Raw genomic sequence first — 15711 nt, 5'->3', positions numbered from 1 at the left:
TCTCCCTTCAGGAGATCTGGGTTCATCCCTGGGTTGGGAAGATCCCTTGGAGAAGGAAAAGGCTGCCACTTCAATATTCTGGCCTGGAAATTTCCATGAACTCTATAGTCCATGGGGTCACAAAGAGAGACACGACTGAGTGATTTTCACTTTCACCTTTCGCCATTCTTCACACCCTGTGCTTAGGCCAGCTGGCACTTGGGTTCCTTGGAAGTATGAGGAGCTGTGTTACGGTGATGCTTCTCAATTCTCAGTGTAGTATGGCTCTCCTCGAGGCAATAGAACCACATGAAGGCGGTAGTGTTCATGGCACTCACAGCATTCACGTGGCTCTTCTTCACAGTCCAGTGGGAAAGCCCCTGGGAGTGGAAAGAAGTCTTGCAGGGGGCTCCCTATACCTCCATGGTGTGTGCCAAGAAGCCCTGTGGCTGCATCTGAGCTGTGGAGTGAGTGCCTGGTGTCACTTGTCATTTCACCAAGTTCAGCAGCTCCTTCTGATTCTTCTAAGTGTCTTGGTTAAGGTTTTGTGCTTTAACTTCTGTAAGCCTTGGTTACCCTTATGTGTTGATAAAGATGGGGATTGAGTAGGTAGATGATCTCACAGGTCTAAAAATTTTCATTCTTGGTTTATTGTTGTTTGGGACAAGCTTTTCTCATGATGAGAATCTTACCATCAGGAAATGTACTTTGAAGCCAGTTACATGGTTTTCCGTATTTTCTTAGCCATGTACATGGTCTGTCACCCAGGTATGAGTTTCCTAAAGATCAATTTTATATTTTCCCAGTTCCTAAAATGGAGAGTTGTGCTGAGTGCCTGCTCATGGTGTCTTTCCCTAGCACCAGACTTAGGAAGCTCTGTTGCTTGCATCCTGGCTGGCTGTGTGGCTGGGACAGGTGTTCTGGCTTCTTGTACCATGGCTTACTCATTTGAATGCTCGACTCCCTTGTTTATTTTGTCTCCTTGACATAATCAAGAACTGTCAGCAGATTGTTTTCAGCGTGTAGAGAAACCCAGAAAAGAAACAATTACAAATTCTGTATTTTAAGAATTCCTTTCTAAAAAATCATTCTTATTATCGTTATAACAGACACAGGAAGAATCGCGAGGCAGCCAGTGAGCTTCTGATGAGACTGAAGGACAACAGGGATCTTCAGAAATTCCTGCAAGACTGTCAGGAGGTACATCGCCCTTTAACGCCTCCTTTCCTCTTTTCTAACAAGAGCCACCAAGCATTTGGCAGAACCACCCTTGGGATTGTAAAATGAACTGAGGCCAGAAATTCACACCAGATATTTGCAGGTGGGGCAGTGTCAGTTCTCCAGCCTACAAGCTACCACTTAGAGTAACCAAATTATTACAGTCTAGAACTGTGCTATTCAACACAGCAGATACTAACCACATGTGGCTGCCTCATTTTAAATGAAGTTAAGAGTGTAGTTTTCCATCATGCTGGCTGTACTTAAGTGCTCAGCAGCCGACTGTGATTCATGGCTGCCATATTGTATGGACAGTGCAGATGTAGAACATTGCCATGGTCAAAGACAGTTATATTCTCAAATATTCTATAGCCTAAAAGCATCTACTATTTAAAGTAAGGCAGAGTTACTAGTAGGGAAGGAAAGAAATGAAAGAAACTGCAGTTGGCTACCCAGGTAAGAAGAAAGATTTCAAAAAATACACACAGTTTTCTTACTCATTGAAGACCTTGAAATATCCATCCTTCAGGCTCCTGCCAAGAGCAGTAATCCTGATCTCAGACTCTTGAGTTTTAACATGTGGTATTCATCTGATGATTCTCAAACTATTTTATACTCCCCTGATACGTGCATAAACAAACTGGGAAATCTAAAGTTAGCCAGTAAAACTCAGTCTGTCTGTAAGCTGGTTGGAAGGAAGCATCTAGCTGACTTCACATGCGTGAGATCACAAGCACATCGTATTTCACTATCGACCAGAGAACCATGGTGAGACTCAGTCCTCTCTGGTTTATTAGACTAAATCTCATCAGAGGCAGAAGTGGGATGAAAAATATCCAAGGGAAGCTGTAGGGATCTTGGGGAAGGGGAACTGAAGATGGAGAGGGGAGGATCAAGGTTATATGCTAAGAATATGACCAGACTCTTCATGAATCCTTTGCATGTAAACTTGTAGCTGTGTGTTAAATATGGCTCTCATAACAGTTGAATCAGAGCCGGAGACAGAAGCAATCCTTCATGTCTATTAAACTGCTCTCTTACCGTGAATCTTAAAATGTGCTCCAGCAGCTAAACCTTACGAAGGAAGAGAAGCCCCTCAACTGTGTAGCTTAGGGTCTGTTGACATTCAGGGCCACACTGATGAATCTGGGTCCCTGGAGGGGTTTGCCTGGAGCCAGACAGGCGAGGCCAGGAGTGCCTCTTCAAGTCACTCCCGAGCATGAATAACCCATTTGAATAGGATGCTCGTTTAAAGAGGCATTCATGTCTCCAGACAAGACCCAGGGAAGAGTAATGGATTCAGGGTTAGCTGTGTAGAGTCGCATGACATGCTGCAGTGAATACCAAGTGGCCCTTCAGCCCTAAGGGAGTGAAAAGTTGTCAAGAGACGTTTGCAGCCTGGGCTGTGCCCTTCCCAGATTGGAAGTCCCTGAAGTACCTTAACGTTGCCCTTGAAGCCCCGCCAGTGACTTGTTTTAACCTCAGATCAGACGGGAAGGGGGGCTGCTAGGGAAACCAATGGGACCCCATCCCTTTGCTTAAAGAACAGATTACTGAGATGAAATCCATTGACCTGAGCATGGTGAAATTTGGACTGAATTTAGGGAAAAGAATGCCAGGAAATAAGCAGGAAGTGAGGGGACAGAGGAACCTTTGAGAGAGGCTCAGTTGAAATTTCCAGCCCCTGATTTTCCATTCCCATCCATGTGGATTCATAAATAGAAACATGTGGGAAAAGTAAGTAGATAAGATGTAGTCCTTCCAAGTAGAATCACAGGAAATAGTTTCAGTAGATCTTTAGATCTTTGTTAATTCTTGTTCCAGATGAGCGTCATTGGTTACAAGGAATTTATTCCCTGACACACACCAGTGACCGATAGGCACACCCAGAGGGCTCAGCCCTGTGTGATTTCCCCTCCAAGAGTGCCCAGAGGTTTTGGCTGGACTTCTTTGTCCTGGAGATGATTTGCAGGTCTCTTTGTGACTGCTGTGCCAGGTCTCCCTGGGTTATCTATTTTTTCTTTCCTTGAACCTTGTTAAAAGTTAGTACAATCATAAGATCTGCTGGGGCTACCACATCAGCATATATAGATGCTGAATAAAGACTGAGTTTACAAATAAAGACTGAATTTAGGTCAGGTTTGTCAAAATGTGTCAAAGTGTTAGTCACTCAGTCGTGTCCGACTCTTTGTGACCCTATGGACTGTAGCCCGCCCAGCTCCTCTGTACGTTCAATTCTTCAAGCAAAACTACTGGAGTGGGTAGCCATTCCCTTCTCTAGGGGTCTTTCCGACCCAAGAGTCAAACCCAGGTCTCCTGGATTACATGTAGATTCCTTACAGTCTGAGCCACTTGGGAAGCCCAGTAGTTTCCACAAAGCGACAGAATTTAGGTCAGGTTTGGGGGCTTCAAAACCCTTGGTGTAGAAGTACCAGCAAAGGGTGCTATTATTATTAAGGAATAGTCTTCTTTATTAATTTTCCATTATTTGGCCTCATTAAAATATGCCCGTTTTAAACCAGAATCTCTGAGAATGGAGTCTATGGGTGGACTAGCCCTACATATGAAAACCTACTTATTATTGTGTTGGTGGATACTTACAGAGCACCCAGAAGTCAGATTTAATGCTGCTGCTTGCTGTTGGTATTGTTCAAGGTCTAGGAAATCCAGATGGTCTCCTTGCCACACCCCCTTCCTGGTTGGTTGGAGGCTAGAGGAGGCTGGGATGTAAGCTCTACCATTGTTGCCACCCACCACGAATACTTCCTGGAGGGGGAAATTCATTGCCGCAGTGCAGGGAGGATGAGCAGGGCCTAGCTAATCACAGTTATAGATGGCAATGCAAACAGCATCATGTTTTTTGTGTTGCTATTTTAATATGATACCCTGAAAAATGAGTGATTTAAAAGGTCCTGCTTTTCTATTCTATTCCCTGTTTCCATACCTCCTGTTTTCTGAAACTGATTTCTTCCTCCCCTGGAGGGCAATATAACTATATGTGGTGGCACCGGCATAGCGGGTTCAGCGCTTTGCTTTGAGCTTAATCCAGTGATCAAAGCATTTGTTCCTATCCTTTTCCAGTCTGCACAGTGTTCTATTCTGCAGAGAATGAGCATATTCTTAAATGACCTTTGTCAGTGCCCACGGATAATAAGTATGGGTCTGATTCCAGAATGCTGATAGAGGTCTGATGAACTAGCAAGTTCCACAGCTCTGTCTCATTGTGCTGTGTCACATGCTGCTTTATCTGCAGGATGATGTGTTCAGCAAAGAGCAGATTTGTTTATAAGCCTCTGATTTTTATGTGGCTCCTTTTTCTTTTAATCTCTCTTGGGTAGGTGGTTATGAATAGAGCAAATATGTGGATGTCCTTTGCACTTTGGATCATTGCCATTTATTATGTTTAGTGTGCACGTGAGGAATACAGGGTAAAGTTTTTCCATTTGCTTTCCTCTTAACGTCTTTTCTCCTTAGATTGAATAGCCTTAGCCTTTCAGGCCTTAACTACTCAGATAACTGGAAGGGAAGTAGGTGATTCTTTTAAAGTAGGAAATTCAGTGCCTTGGTTGTTGTGTAACAGATCTATGGTCCATGCTTACCAAGGGCTTTATGGGACTTGCTGTCTTTTCCTTACTAAAGAGTGACATTAAAAATCTCACTTCTTTTGCTTTTGACCCCCCTCTCTCCCATACATGGTGGTTGGTCTCCTGAGAAGGGTAGGAAGGATGCCTGGGGGTTCAGCCACAAGCAGACCTGGGGTCCTCCTGGGACCTGCATCCCCCTCCTTGACGTGGTTCCCAGAGAACAGACTTTGTGTTGTGGGGGCCCTCTTATGGGGAAGCCTCTCCCAGCAGCTGCCCAAAGTGCAAGGGTATGCCCTCAGAATGGTTGGTTCTGTAGGGGTTTATACACCATTTCTAAACCCTTGGTGGTGGGCCCATGACACAGTTTGGGTGCAGGTTTGTTATGGCAGCAGCTGGTATAAGAGTGGCTTCTTATGGTCACGTGGAAGAAGGGCACTGCCCCTGAAGACTTACTGGCTTCTGGTTCCAGGCTGACCCTGCGTTCGTTTGCGTATCTTCCAACTGGGCAGACCGAAGCTCTCTCTTCCTGGTAGGAATTAGTACCCTGGTGTGGCCAACTGCGGGCAGGCAGTGAGGAACCAGGCGAGTTGGAATGAGAGCCAACAAGCGGAACGTGTCCAGGGCCTGGGCTAGGCTCAGATCTGTCAGTGGGGCAGCGTCTGTGAAGAGGCTTCCCAGAGTTCAGATCCAAGCAAACATGCTGGGTCTCAGAATCCAGTCCTGTGAAGTGTTCTTGGTCTTCTACAGACAGAGGCTGTAGAAGAAAAGTTGAAGGTGACTGAGACACGAAGGGAGCTAAGACGGCATCATGGTTGCCTCACCCCTGTAGTAAGCAAGTTCCTCATGCTGTTTGTCATCCACGTAGATAGTGTCTGTGAAGAAGAGGAAGTGATGAAAGAGTAGGCACCTTGGTTTCATTTATAGTAGAACTGAAAGAGTTAAAAGATTACCAAATGTAGTAAAGACAGTTAATCTTGTTTAGCATGGTACAGCTAGCCATGGGTAATTGAAGAAGAAAGAAGGTTGTGACTTAGCTTGCTTAGGACAGAATTTTAAACACAAGTGTCTGGAGGGAAGGCTGGTTAAGAGTGCCAGACAGTTTGAAAGCTGGCTCAACGTGCTTTTTACACTTCAGGGTTTAATGTTAGATGCATAGTTTGGAGCAAGTCTCAAGTACAGCATCCATACAGTGGAGATGCCTTTTGAGATGGGTCAGTTGTAAAGTGAATGTCTGGTTGTCTGTTGACGTGGAAACATGGCGTGGCGTGTAACAACATAACAGCTGTTTCCAGGCAGAAAAAAGGCTGGTGTCTGTGATCACAGTCTCGGAACCTGATTTTTTTCTTTCCTAGCTGTCTCTCTGGATCAATGAAAAGATGCTTACAGCCCAGGACATGTCTTACGATGAAGCCAGAAATCTGCACAGTAAATGGTTGAAGCATCAGGCCTTTATGGCAGAACTCGCTTCCAACAAAGAATGGCTTGACAAAATTGAGAAGGTGAGTCAAGGGGTTGATGGTGTTCCATCGGCGTGGCTGTGGTGAGAAAACTAACTGGGCGGAAATGAGCTCCTTTGTACTTAGCATGTTTTCCAGCCTATTTGAGTCCTAGATGAGCACATACGGGAGTTACATAGCCAGGAGCAGTCCCACTTTTCACCTCCCAACTCCTGTCTTCAAGCCAGCAAGAAAGGAGACAAGCAGAAGCGCAACCAGGTGGCGCAAAATGCCTGCCTTATCTTGTAAAGAGTCCTAGGAGTTGCGTTTCTGTTGTGTGTCTCCCCTGTTGCTCTTGATAGACTGCCAGCCCCCGGGGCAGCATCCTCCCTCTGTTGATCGTCTTGTGTGTGCTGGACTGTGACAGACATTGAGCGGATCCACAGAACTTAGAAGTATTATGTATTTTAAATTTCTCATTTTAATAATTTAAACTGTATTGTTTTGGCACAGCAAGATTCTCTGCAGTGTAACTGATCATGAATGTGACATTCCCCACCTTCCCTTCTCTTCCTTCATACACTATATTGTTTCAAAATCTTAACAGTTTAAGTGTTAAGGTCTCTTGGGGTGATGTGGAAGGGATGAAGTTTTAGGTTACTGGCAATAAATATCCCAGAGCCCCAACCATCACTTGGTGCTCCATGCCTGTGAAAGCCAGTCAGGCCGTCATTGATTTTGTCAGGCAGTAATTCCATGTAGAAAGACTGCGTGCGTGCATGTGTGTATTTGTGTGCACAAATGTGTGTGTGGAGTGAATAGGTAACTCATAATTCAAATATGTCAGGCTTGTTTTTCACAGTGACACCTGTTCTACAAACTGTATTTATGTGTTTTCCAGGAGGGAATGCAGCTCATTTCAGAAAAGCCAGAGACAGAAGCTGTGGTGAAGGAAAAACTCACGGGTTTACATAAAATGTGGGAAGTCCTTGAATCCACCACACAGACCAAGGCCCAGCGGCTCTTTGATGCAAACAAAGCCGAACTCTTCACCCAGAGCTGTGCAGATCTGGACAAATGGCTGCATGGCCTGGAGAGTCAGATTCAGTCTGACGACTATGGCAAAGACCTCACCAGCGTCAACATCCTTCTGAAAAAGCAGCAGGCAAGTGCCTGGGCTGGCGCACTACAGGCTGTTTCCCCGCTGTGGTCCTGGTGGTCTCAACGCGCCCGCTGTGTCCTCAGACATTTGCTTGGAGTGTGAAAGGATTTTCACACACCTAGCACAGTGGGCTCTGGTGGCATCAGGGGACATTTCCAGAATCAATTTGGAAAGACACCATAGGAGTACTGGGGTCCATGCATGGGAATATATTTTCATTATCATCTTAGTTGATAGATGGTATCACCACTTAACATTATGGTAAATGTTCATTTCATCTAGTTCCACAGTTTACTTGAAGAAAAGTTACCATGTTTGCATACCTCATTGTATGTCTAAATATGTGATAGTTATCTGAGTGGTTCAGGGCACTTTTAGATAATAAGAGAAATTTGGGGTTTGGGGATAACAATAGAGTCCTTCTAACAGCAAATGAATTTACACTGTTGAGAGAAAATAGCTGTGATGAGATTGAGCAGGCAGGTTGGTGGTAGTAGCTTGCAGGAGCTCCCCGGGCCGAGTTTGCAGTGTGTGGCCAAGTGCTCCCCTAGCTAAGAGCGTAGTCAGTGTATTTGCCAGCCCCTTGTCTCTGGGGAGAGTAGTGTGTGGTCTTCCCAGGGTTGTGTTTCCTGAACAGACACTTGTGCTGTGCTTTCACCCTTTTCCCTCATGTAAATATACAGTTAGGCTGTCTTCAGCTTTATTACCGAGTATTTTTAAAAAGAAGAATCAGCTTTCTGATTAAAGCAATTGAGAGGAGATGGTTAACGTTAGTTATCCTTCTGGCCTAAAAGAACTGGAAACTGAAGACCTGACTCCTTCCTGGTAATTAAGCTGGTTTTCAGTGTCTTTGTGACTTCTGAACAGGCAGATGGAGACCATCCTTTCCCCATAGTTAATTATTTCCCCTGTCATTTGCCTCTGAAGTTCCTAAATAAACTTGACTGCTGCTCCTAAGTTTAAAAATCCTTAGAAAGGGAGGTTTTTGTTTTGTTTTGTTTTTTGGAAAAATCAGCTGACAAAGTGGAGCACTAGTTGCTGGCTTGCTAGCCATGCAGAACCATTTCTTGGGCTCTCCACTGTATCAGTTAATATTCCCAAATCTTCTATTTTGGTCAGTGCCAAAGGGGAGCATGTAAAATCACTGTCTGTGTTTCCTTTGTCTCGGGTGTGAAGGTGGGTGTGTCTTCCATCTTCAGATGCTGGAGAATCAGATGGAGGTGCGGAAGAAGGAGATAGAAGAGCTCCAGAGCCAGGCGCAGGCCCTGAGCCAGGAGGGGAAGAGCACGGACGAGGTGGACAGCAAGCGCCTCACCGTGCAGACCAAGTTCATGGAGCTGCTGGAGCCCCTCAATGAGAGGAAGCAGAACCTGCTGGCCTCCAAGGAGATCCATCAGTTCAACCGGGACGTGGAGGACGAGATCGTGAGTGCCTCCTCACATGGCCGGCTTGCAGCCCGGGTTCCCACTGCTGTACCTGACCCGCCTCAGTCCCTGGGTGGGCTGAGCTGTCACAGTCCTGCACCGTGTGTCCACACAAAATACACCTCTGGATTTCTGTCTAGTTTTCTAAGGGTAAACTGAGGGCTTTAATGCCCCAGAACAATCATTTTAACAACAAGTAATGGGGATTCCTGGAGAGTCTGGCATTGTGGATAAAAGTAAGGTCTGGAAGACTAGCCTGTACCCTTCATTGGAGAAGAAGGGCAGGCTGCCTGGGCCGCCCCTCCCAATGGGACAATTGTTTATTTCTTCTTTTTCTAAAAATTCTTATTAAAGTATAATTGATTTACAGTGTTGTATTTCTGCTGTACAGCAAAGTGACTGACTTACAGATATATATATATATTCTTTCCCTTTATGGTTTGTCACAGGATATTAAATGTAGTTCCCTGGGCTGCACTGTAGGATCTTGTTGTTCATCCCCCACTAGGGTTGAACATGCTTCCTCTCCCATACTGGCCTCCTTGCTCTCCCCTCCCGCCCTTGTCTGCATCAAATATTTGTTCTTTTTGAGTGGCCCTGACCACCTGTTTACAATTCCTTCCAGTTGTGGGTTGGAGAGAGGATGCCTTTGGCGACCTCCACGGATCATGGCCACAACCTTCAGACTGTGCAGCTGTTAATAAAGAAAAATCAGGTAAGTGTGTCTGCTGGGGCGAGCTCCACGGTAGGAGGCAGAGAAGGGGGAGCTCAGAGGACGGGCAGGTTCTCCTCGGCCTCAGGGCCTGGCACAAGCAGCGTGCTGCTGTGGCTCAGTGAGCTTTGGGTGTGTGCTCCCCAATCGCACAGACCCTCCAGAAGGAGATCCAGGGGCACCAGCCTCGCATCGACGACATCTTTGAGAGGAGCCAGAACATCATCACTGACAGCAGCCTCAACGCCGAGGCCATCCGGCAGAGACTGGCCGACCTGAAGCAGCTGTGGGGCCTCCTCATCGAGGAGACTGAGAAGCGGCACCGGCGGCTGGAGGAGGCGCACAGGGCCCAGCAGTACTACTTCGATGCGGCCGAGGCTGAGGCGTGGATGAGCGAGCAGGAGCTGTACATGATGTCCGAGGAGAAGGCCAAGGTGAGGAAAGAGGCTGAGCCCACCCCTGCGCCCTGTCCCTGCGCCCGGGGAGCCTCTGACTCAGACCTGAAGCTTGTGTTGCTGGGGGTGGCATCCTTGTGCGACGTCTGATTGTTGCCTTGTTTACGGGGGCAGCATGGCACACATAGGTGACTAGAACCTGGCTATTTGCCCCTTGGTAAAGAATTTCCTTCTCTGAATCATGGTATTTATCTACTCTCCCCTTTTTTAAACAGAAATTTGCCAAAGTTTGTCTTTTACAATATACTGGATGCTTTTGAGACAGTTTAAAAGTATTTGAAATACTTTTCGTATCACGCTCCAACCAGAATGCTGTCATCTACATCTGTTAGATGTGGAGAGTTTTTCCAGCCAAGACACACTTGGTTTGCCTGGGCTTCACCTCACATGTCAGAGGGTCCTCGTCACTGCACCACCCTCATGGCCACCTTTCAGAGGCTCCCGCAGCCCAGTCCGCCTTGCCACTCCTGAAACTCTCCAGACTCCGCTGCCCATATCGCACTTGTGGCTTTTTTCCCTTCTGCCAAGTCTTTCTCCCGCCCCCCCCTGCTGTGCAGTCAGCTGGTCTGCTTTCAGGTAGTTTGGATTTGGGGATGGGGGCGGCTGTGGGTGTGACGGTCCCCTGTCTGTACAGGATGAGCAGAGCGCCGTCTCCATGTTGAAGAAGCACCAGATTCTGGAACAAGCTGTGGAGGACTACGCAGAGACAGTGCACCAGCTCTCCAAGACCAGCCGGGCCCTGGTGGCCGACAGCCATCCTGAAAGGTGCGTGCTGCTTCATGAACGTGGATTCCTACCAGGGAATCCCATGGTAGAGCGATGGATAAGGATATGTGGGGTTGTGAAATAAAAGAGCTTCCAAGAGAATGAAATGATGCCACTCTTAACCCTTTTATTTTGAGTCTTGATAATGCCTCAGGAATAAGAAAAAAGTGTGTGGCACCCTGCCCTGTTACATACCAAACTGACACGCTCACTGCAGCGGTAGTCATTTTAGGCTTTCTCTCGAACTGCCTTTTGTGTCTCAGACAGACAAGGATCGGCTTTGGGCATTAACCAAGGCAAGTTGGAGGTGAGGTCCTTGGCTGTCTTGGGATGGGGCTCTTTCAGGAAGGTGGCCTTCCTCATCTCCAAGACTGGGCATCAGTAAGTCCTTGTCTGACCACTTATCTGCTGGAAGGCTGTCCTTCTGAGAGAAGTTAGAAGTAGAAGCAGGGTGGCAGGGTGGATGCTGCTCCCCCAGGACCCAGGAAATGGGAGCAGCAGGGTCCGCCTTCCTGGCAGAGAAGAGCATACAGCCCAGAGAAGGTCAAATGCATGCAGACGGGAATGGTCTGTCCCTTTGGCAATGTGGCCCTGAGAACGGAGGACAGCTCCTGCATCCTAGGCTAATAATTTTTTTACGTCAAAGGAAATCCTGACGTTCAGAGCCATCAGTGTAGAGCATTTCGATTTCTCTCCCCGCCCTCCATCATCACAGTCAGGGTGGCCTTTGTCCTTAATGACTGTGTTTTGTTACATGTTGGCGTTCTATTACCTGAAGTTGAGGTCAAAGTTGACTTTTATTTTTTGGGCTGAGTTGACCTTCAGATTCCTTCGAGAAATTTTGTGTAATGTGACCTCCTGGCATTTGCCCTCATTTGCTGTCTCCCTGAAGAAAATGTGGTATTTAAAGTCCACCCCCCCTCCCCCCGCCCCACCTCATGCTATCTCACTCCCCTCAGTGAACGTATCAGCATGCGGCAGTCCAAGGTGGACAAGCTGTATGCAGGCCTCAAGGACCTGGCTGAGGAGAGGCGGGGCAAGCTGGATGAGAGACACCGGCTGTTCCAGCTCAACCGCGAGGTGGACGACCTGGAGCAGTGGATCGCTGAGAGGGAGGTGGTCGCGGGGTCACATGAGCTGGGCCAGGACTACGAGCACGTCACGGCAAGTAACACAAGCAGAACTCGGGTGGGCGTACAGCACAGGGTGGGCTGTGGAAGGCCCTTTGCATTCCCTGTCTGTGAGCAGAGGAAACACCCCAGACTCGAGTCAGAGGTCATGGGGTTTCATTTCAGCTGAGCACTTTGATCATTGAGCAACTTGGAAGTTGTTGTGTTTGAATCTCTGTGCCTGTTCCTCTGGTCAGAGGAGGTGGAGCTGTGCCTTTCTCTGCTGCCATTAGTGAGAAGGAAGCTTGATTGACATGAGGCTTTGGATCTGACATCTGTTAAGTCAGGTGTTTTTTCCCACAGGATGTTCGAGTGATCAGTAAATGATGTGTTTATGGTGGTCTCACTGGTTTCTTTATGCCCATCCCCATTTCAGATGCTCCAAGAGCGATTCCGAGAGTTCGCCCGGGACACGGGGAACATTGGGCAGGAACGTGTGGACACAGTCAACCACATGGCAGACGAGCTCATCAACTCTGGACATTCAGATGCTGCTACTATCGCTGAGTGGAAGGATGGGCTCAATGAGGCCTGGGCCGACCTCCTGGAGCTCATTGACACCAGAACACAGATCCTTGCTGCCTCCTATGAACTGCACAAGTTTTACCATGACGCCAAGGAGATCTTCGGGCGCATCCAGGACAAACACAAGAAACTCCCCGAGGAGCTCGGGAGAGATCAGAACACAGTGGAGACCTTACAGAGAATGCACACCACCTTTGAGCACGACATCCAGGCCCTGGGCACTCAGGTAGGCGGGGCGCCACCCTGGGCTGGTGGGAGGTTCTCTTTCCATACAGCATCTTTGTGCCCCTCTCAACCTCTCTCTCCACTCCTTGGCTCCTCAAGCATGCCTCAGAGAATGGCCCAAATTAAATGCACGTATGTGTGCACACATACGTTAGACATTGTTTTAACGCTCAATTTAGGAGAACTTACCAGTCCATAGTGATCTCTGTCCCATTTGGAGACACTGCCGGATATCTGTCATCATGATTAAGATAGTAAACCAGCTGCACACACACATTTACAGGTTATGGACCTTCTCAAAAATTTAAATTCTGTTGGCATGTCCATCCAGAGTCAGCTTCCCAGGTGGTGCTAGTGGTAAAGAACCCATCTGCCAACGCAGGAGACATAGGAGACATGGGTTCAATCCCTGGGTCGGAAGATTCCCTGGAGAAGGGCATGGCAACCCCCTCCAGTGTTCTTGCCTGGAAAATTGCACAAACCGAAGAGCCTGGCAGGCTACAGTCCATAGGGTCACAAAGAATCAGACATGACTGAGCACATCCTTTCAGAATAATTTCCAAAACTATACCTTATTATTTTGCATCAACCGGAGTCTGAGTTATGTGTTGGAGAATAGAGAAAACAAGATTCTAACGTTGTAGTGTGCCTGGCCCTTTCCCCTCTCATAGAGTGGTTAACACTCAGGCTTTGTTTAAAAGATTTCTGATAAAGTGATAACAATATAACAGCAAGGATCTGTAGTGTAGTCACTTTCTAGTTCATATACTCATTTCTGCAGTTTCCTGCTCAGTCTTATATCTGTTAGATGAAAAATAAATTATATGTTTTTTCCCCTTAAATTTCATGATCTTAGAGAAGTCTGTTTTATTAAAGATACCAGCCCTGAGGACATCAGAGGATTTGTTTCTGTCTTTTGGAAGCGCATCAGTGTTCTAGTACAGGGGTCAGCAGACTTCTTCTGTAGAAGCTCAGATGGTCCATATTTTTGGCTTTTGTGGGAGATACAGTCCATTACAACTACTCTGCTCTGCCACTGCAGCATAAAGCAGCCATGGACAATCTGAAAATGAAGGGCGTGTCTGTGTGCCAACAAATCTCGACACAGACAGGCAGCCCAGGTTCTGCCAGCCCCTGAAACCTAGTGTGTCCGCCTCCTTTGGTGTGCTCTGGGGATTGCTCTATGGAGGGACCACCCTTACTGCCATTCTCTTCCCCTTAATCTGCTCCTTATAGAAGGAAAGGTAGGTCACAGGTGCAGCTCCACTCAGATTAAATGGCTTTACCATGTCCATCAAAGAGGTGGAAGATGTGGAGGGAATATTTAAAAGAAATATGTGGAGTGGCTGAGGGTCTGCATCAGGCAAAATTTAAAAGAGCCCACCGTGCAGTGTGAGGGTTTCCAGTCTTTGCTTCAGAGCTGGCAGTCTCCCTGTTCAAAAGTTCATCAGCTTCCCGTAAAAGGTCCTGGAGTACCATGTGAGCGTGTCAGGATCCTGAATGCAGTCTGATCTGTTGTGCGCTTGGAGCAAGGCCACCAGAGAAGGTCAGGCCCAGGCCTGAATTGAGCCTGCCTAACTATCGCTGGGAGTTTAGTTTCCTCCCTAACCTTGAGTTGCCTAATGCATTAACGATTACAGCATGTACAGGGCATATGCCATAGCAAGAACTCTATTTGTTGTTGTTTAGTCGCTCAGTTGTATCCGACTCTTATTGACCCCATGGACTACAGCACGCTAGGCTTCCCTGTCCTTCACTAACTCCCAGAATGAATGTTCTTTAATTATTGTTACCATTTCTAAGAAGCTTCAGAGAACTTCCGCAGTACCTAGAAGGCTTACTAGCAGCAGGTCTTTCCTCTGCACCTATAAAATCATTTACTGTTAGAACTTCAAGAGACTCCAGAAATGGGGAGTTGCGCTCTCATTGTTTCATTAAATTCCTTCACCATGTGAGGCTCAGAGAGATGAGGGAGCCCACTGCGAGTCCAGGAACACCCAGGGCAGGAATCTACCCTGTTGAGCCTGATGGTGTACACCTCTCCATACCCGATGGGCCAGGCCATTTCAGCTACAGAGGTGTGTGTGCACCACCCCTCGTGCACTAACAGCAGAACCAGAGCAGAAGGGAGGGCTTGTGGGCGGACTCCAGAAGCCAGCAGAGTTTGGGGCCAGCTGACCACCCCCATCCTCCATCCTGCGGGGGAGCAGAGGGCTGAGGGAGCTCGAGGATGCTCTGCAGGGACTCCTCAGACAGTAGTTCATTCTCGTGCACATCCTACTGTTGCTGTCCTCGTCCATCTTGTTTTCTTGTTGTGAGAACAAGTTAAAAACAAGTAGAGGCATAGGAAAAGGTTGTTTTTTTGGTTTTTTCTTTACTTATTTGGAAAGATTAGGTTAGCTACACAGGAGACTGGACTTCCCAGGTGGCACTAGTAGTAAAGAATTTGTCTGTAAATATAGGAGATGCAAAATAGGGGTTCAGTCCTGAGTTGGAAAGATCCCTTGGAAAAGGACCCACTCCAGTATTCTTATCAGGAGAATCCTATGGACAGAGGAATCTGGCAGGCTCCAGTCCATGGGGTCACAAAGAGTCGACACGACTGGACACAAACACACACGTGCACGCACACACACAGAACATTATCTATTCAAATGGCTCCCTAGGAACTTGCTTATTGTCATGTGAGTGTATACCTGAGCCATAATTGCAGAATATTTACAGAAGACTCCTAGGATATGGAAATCAAATCACATACACGGCATTACTATTATGTACTTTATATAAAACATAAGAGAGGGTAGTTTTTGGATATCAGATAAGCCATGGTTATGAGTTTCTCTTGTAATGATGTATCCTCATCCCTACCACCCCCAACAAAAACATGAAAGCCTTTTGTTGTTTTTTTCCTCTTTTTACACAGAAAGTTGATACTCTGCACACTCTGTATGCTTTGCTTTTTCTGCATAGCCCCATCATCTTGGAGCACTTTTCCTAGAGCCTGTCCCCTTTCTTTATCATGCCTGCCTGGGAGCCTGTTTACCACATTTGCAGACA

General features: G+C 47.1%; 1 protein-coding gene across 6 annotated transcripts in view; it reads left to right on the top strand.

The window, feature by feature from the left end:
* The window catches only part of SPTBN1 (spectrin beta, non-erythrocytic 1), a 210742-nt gene that overhangs the window by 178121 nt on the left and 16910 nt on the right, over window positions 1-15711 (top strand). For all 6 annotated transcript variants that reach the window (XM_042246161.1, XM_015094381.3, XM_042246160.2 and 3 more), the window contains 9 exons: window positions 1089-1179; window positions 6134-6280; window positions 7119-7382; window positions 8579-8803; window positions 9429-9518; window positions 9671-9949; window positions 10605-10735; window positions 11695-11899; window positions 12281-12655. In XM_042246161.1, the coding sequence (XP_042102095.1) occupies window positions 1089-1179; window positions 6134-6280; window positions 7119-7382; window positions 8579-8803; window positions 9429-9518; window positions 9671-9949; window positions 10605-10735; window positions 11695-11899; window positions 12281-12655 (1807 nt within the window). The remainder of the gene's footprint in view (window positions 1-1088; window positions 1180-6133; window positions 6281-7118; window positions 7383-8578; window positions 8804-9428; window positions 9519-9670; window positions 9950-10604; window positions 10736-11694; window positions 11900-12280; window positions 12656-15711) is intronic.

Source organism: Ovis aries, chromosome 3, assembly GCF_016772045.2.
Source record: "Ovis aries strain OAR_USU_Benz2616 breed Rambouillet chromosome 3, ARS-UI_Ramb_v3.0, whole genome shotgun sequence".
Taxonomy (NCBI): domain Eukaryota; kingdom Metazoa; phylum Chordata; class Mammalia; order Artiodactyla; family Bovidae; genus Ovis; species Ovis aries.
Note: the sequence above shows the minus strand (reverse complement) of the source record. Positions and strands in the feature narration are given on the sequence as shown.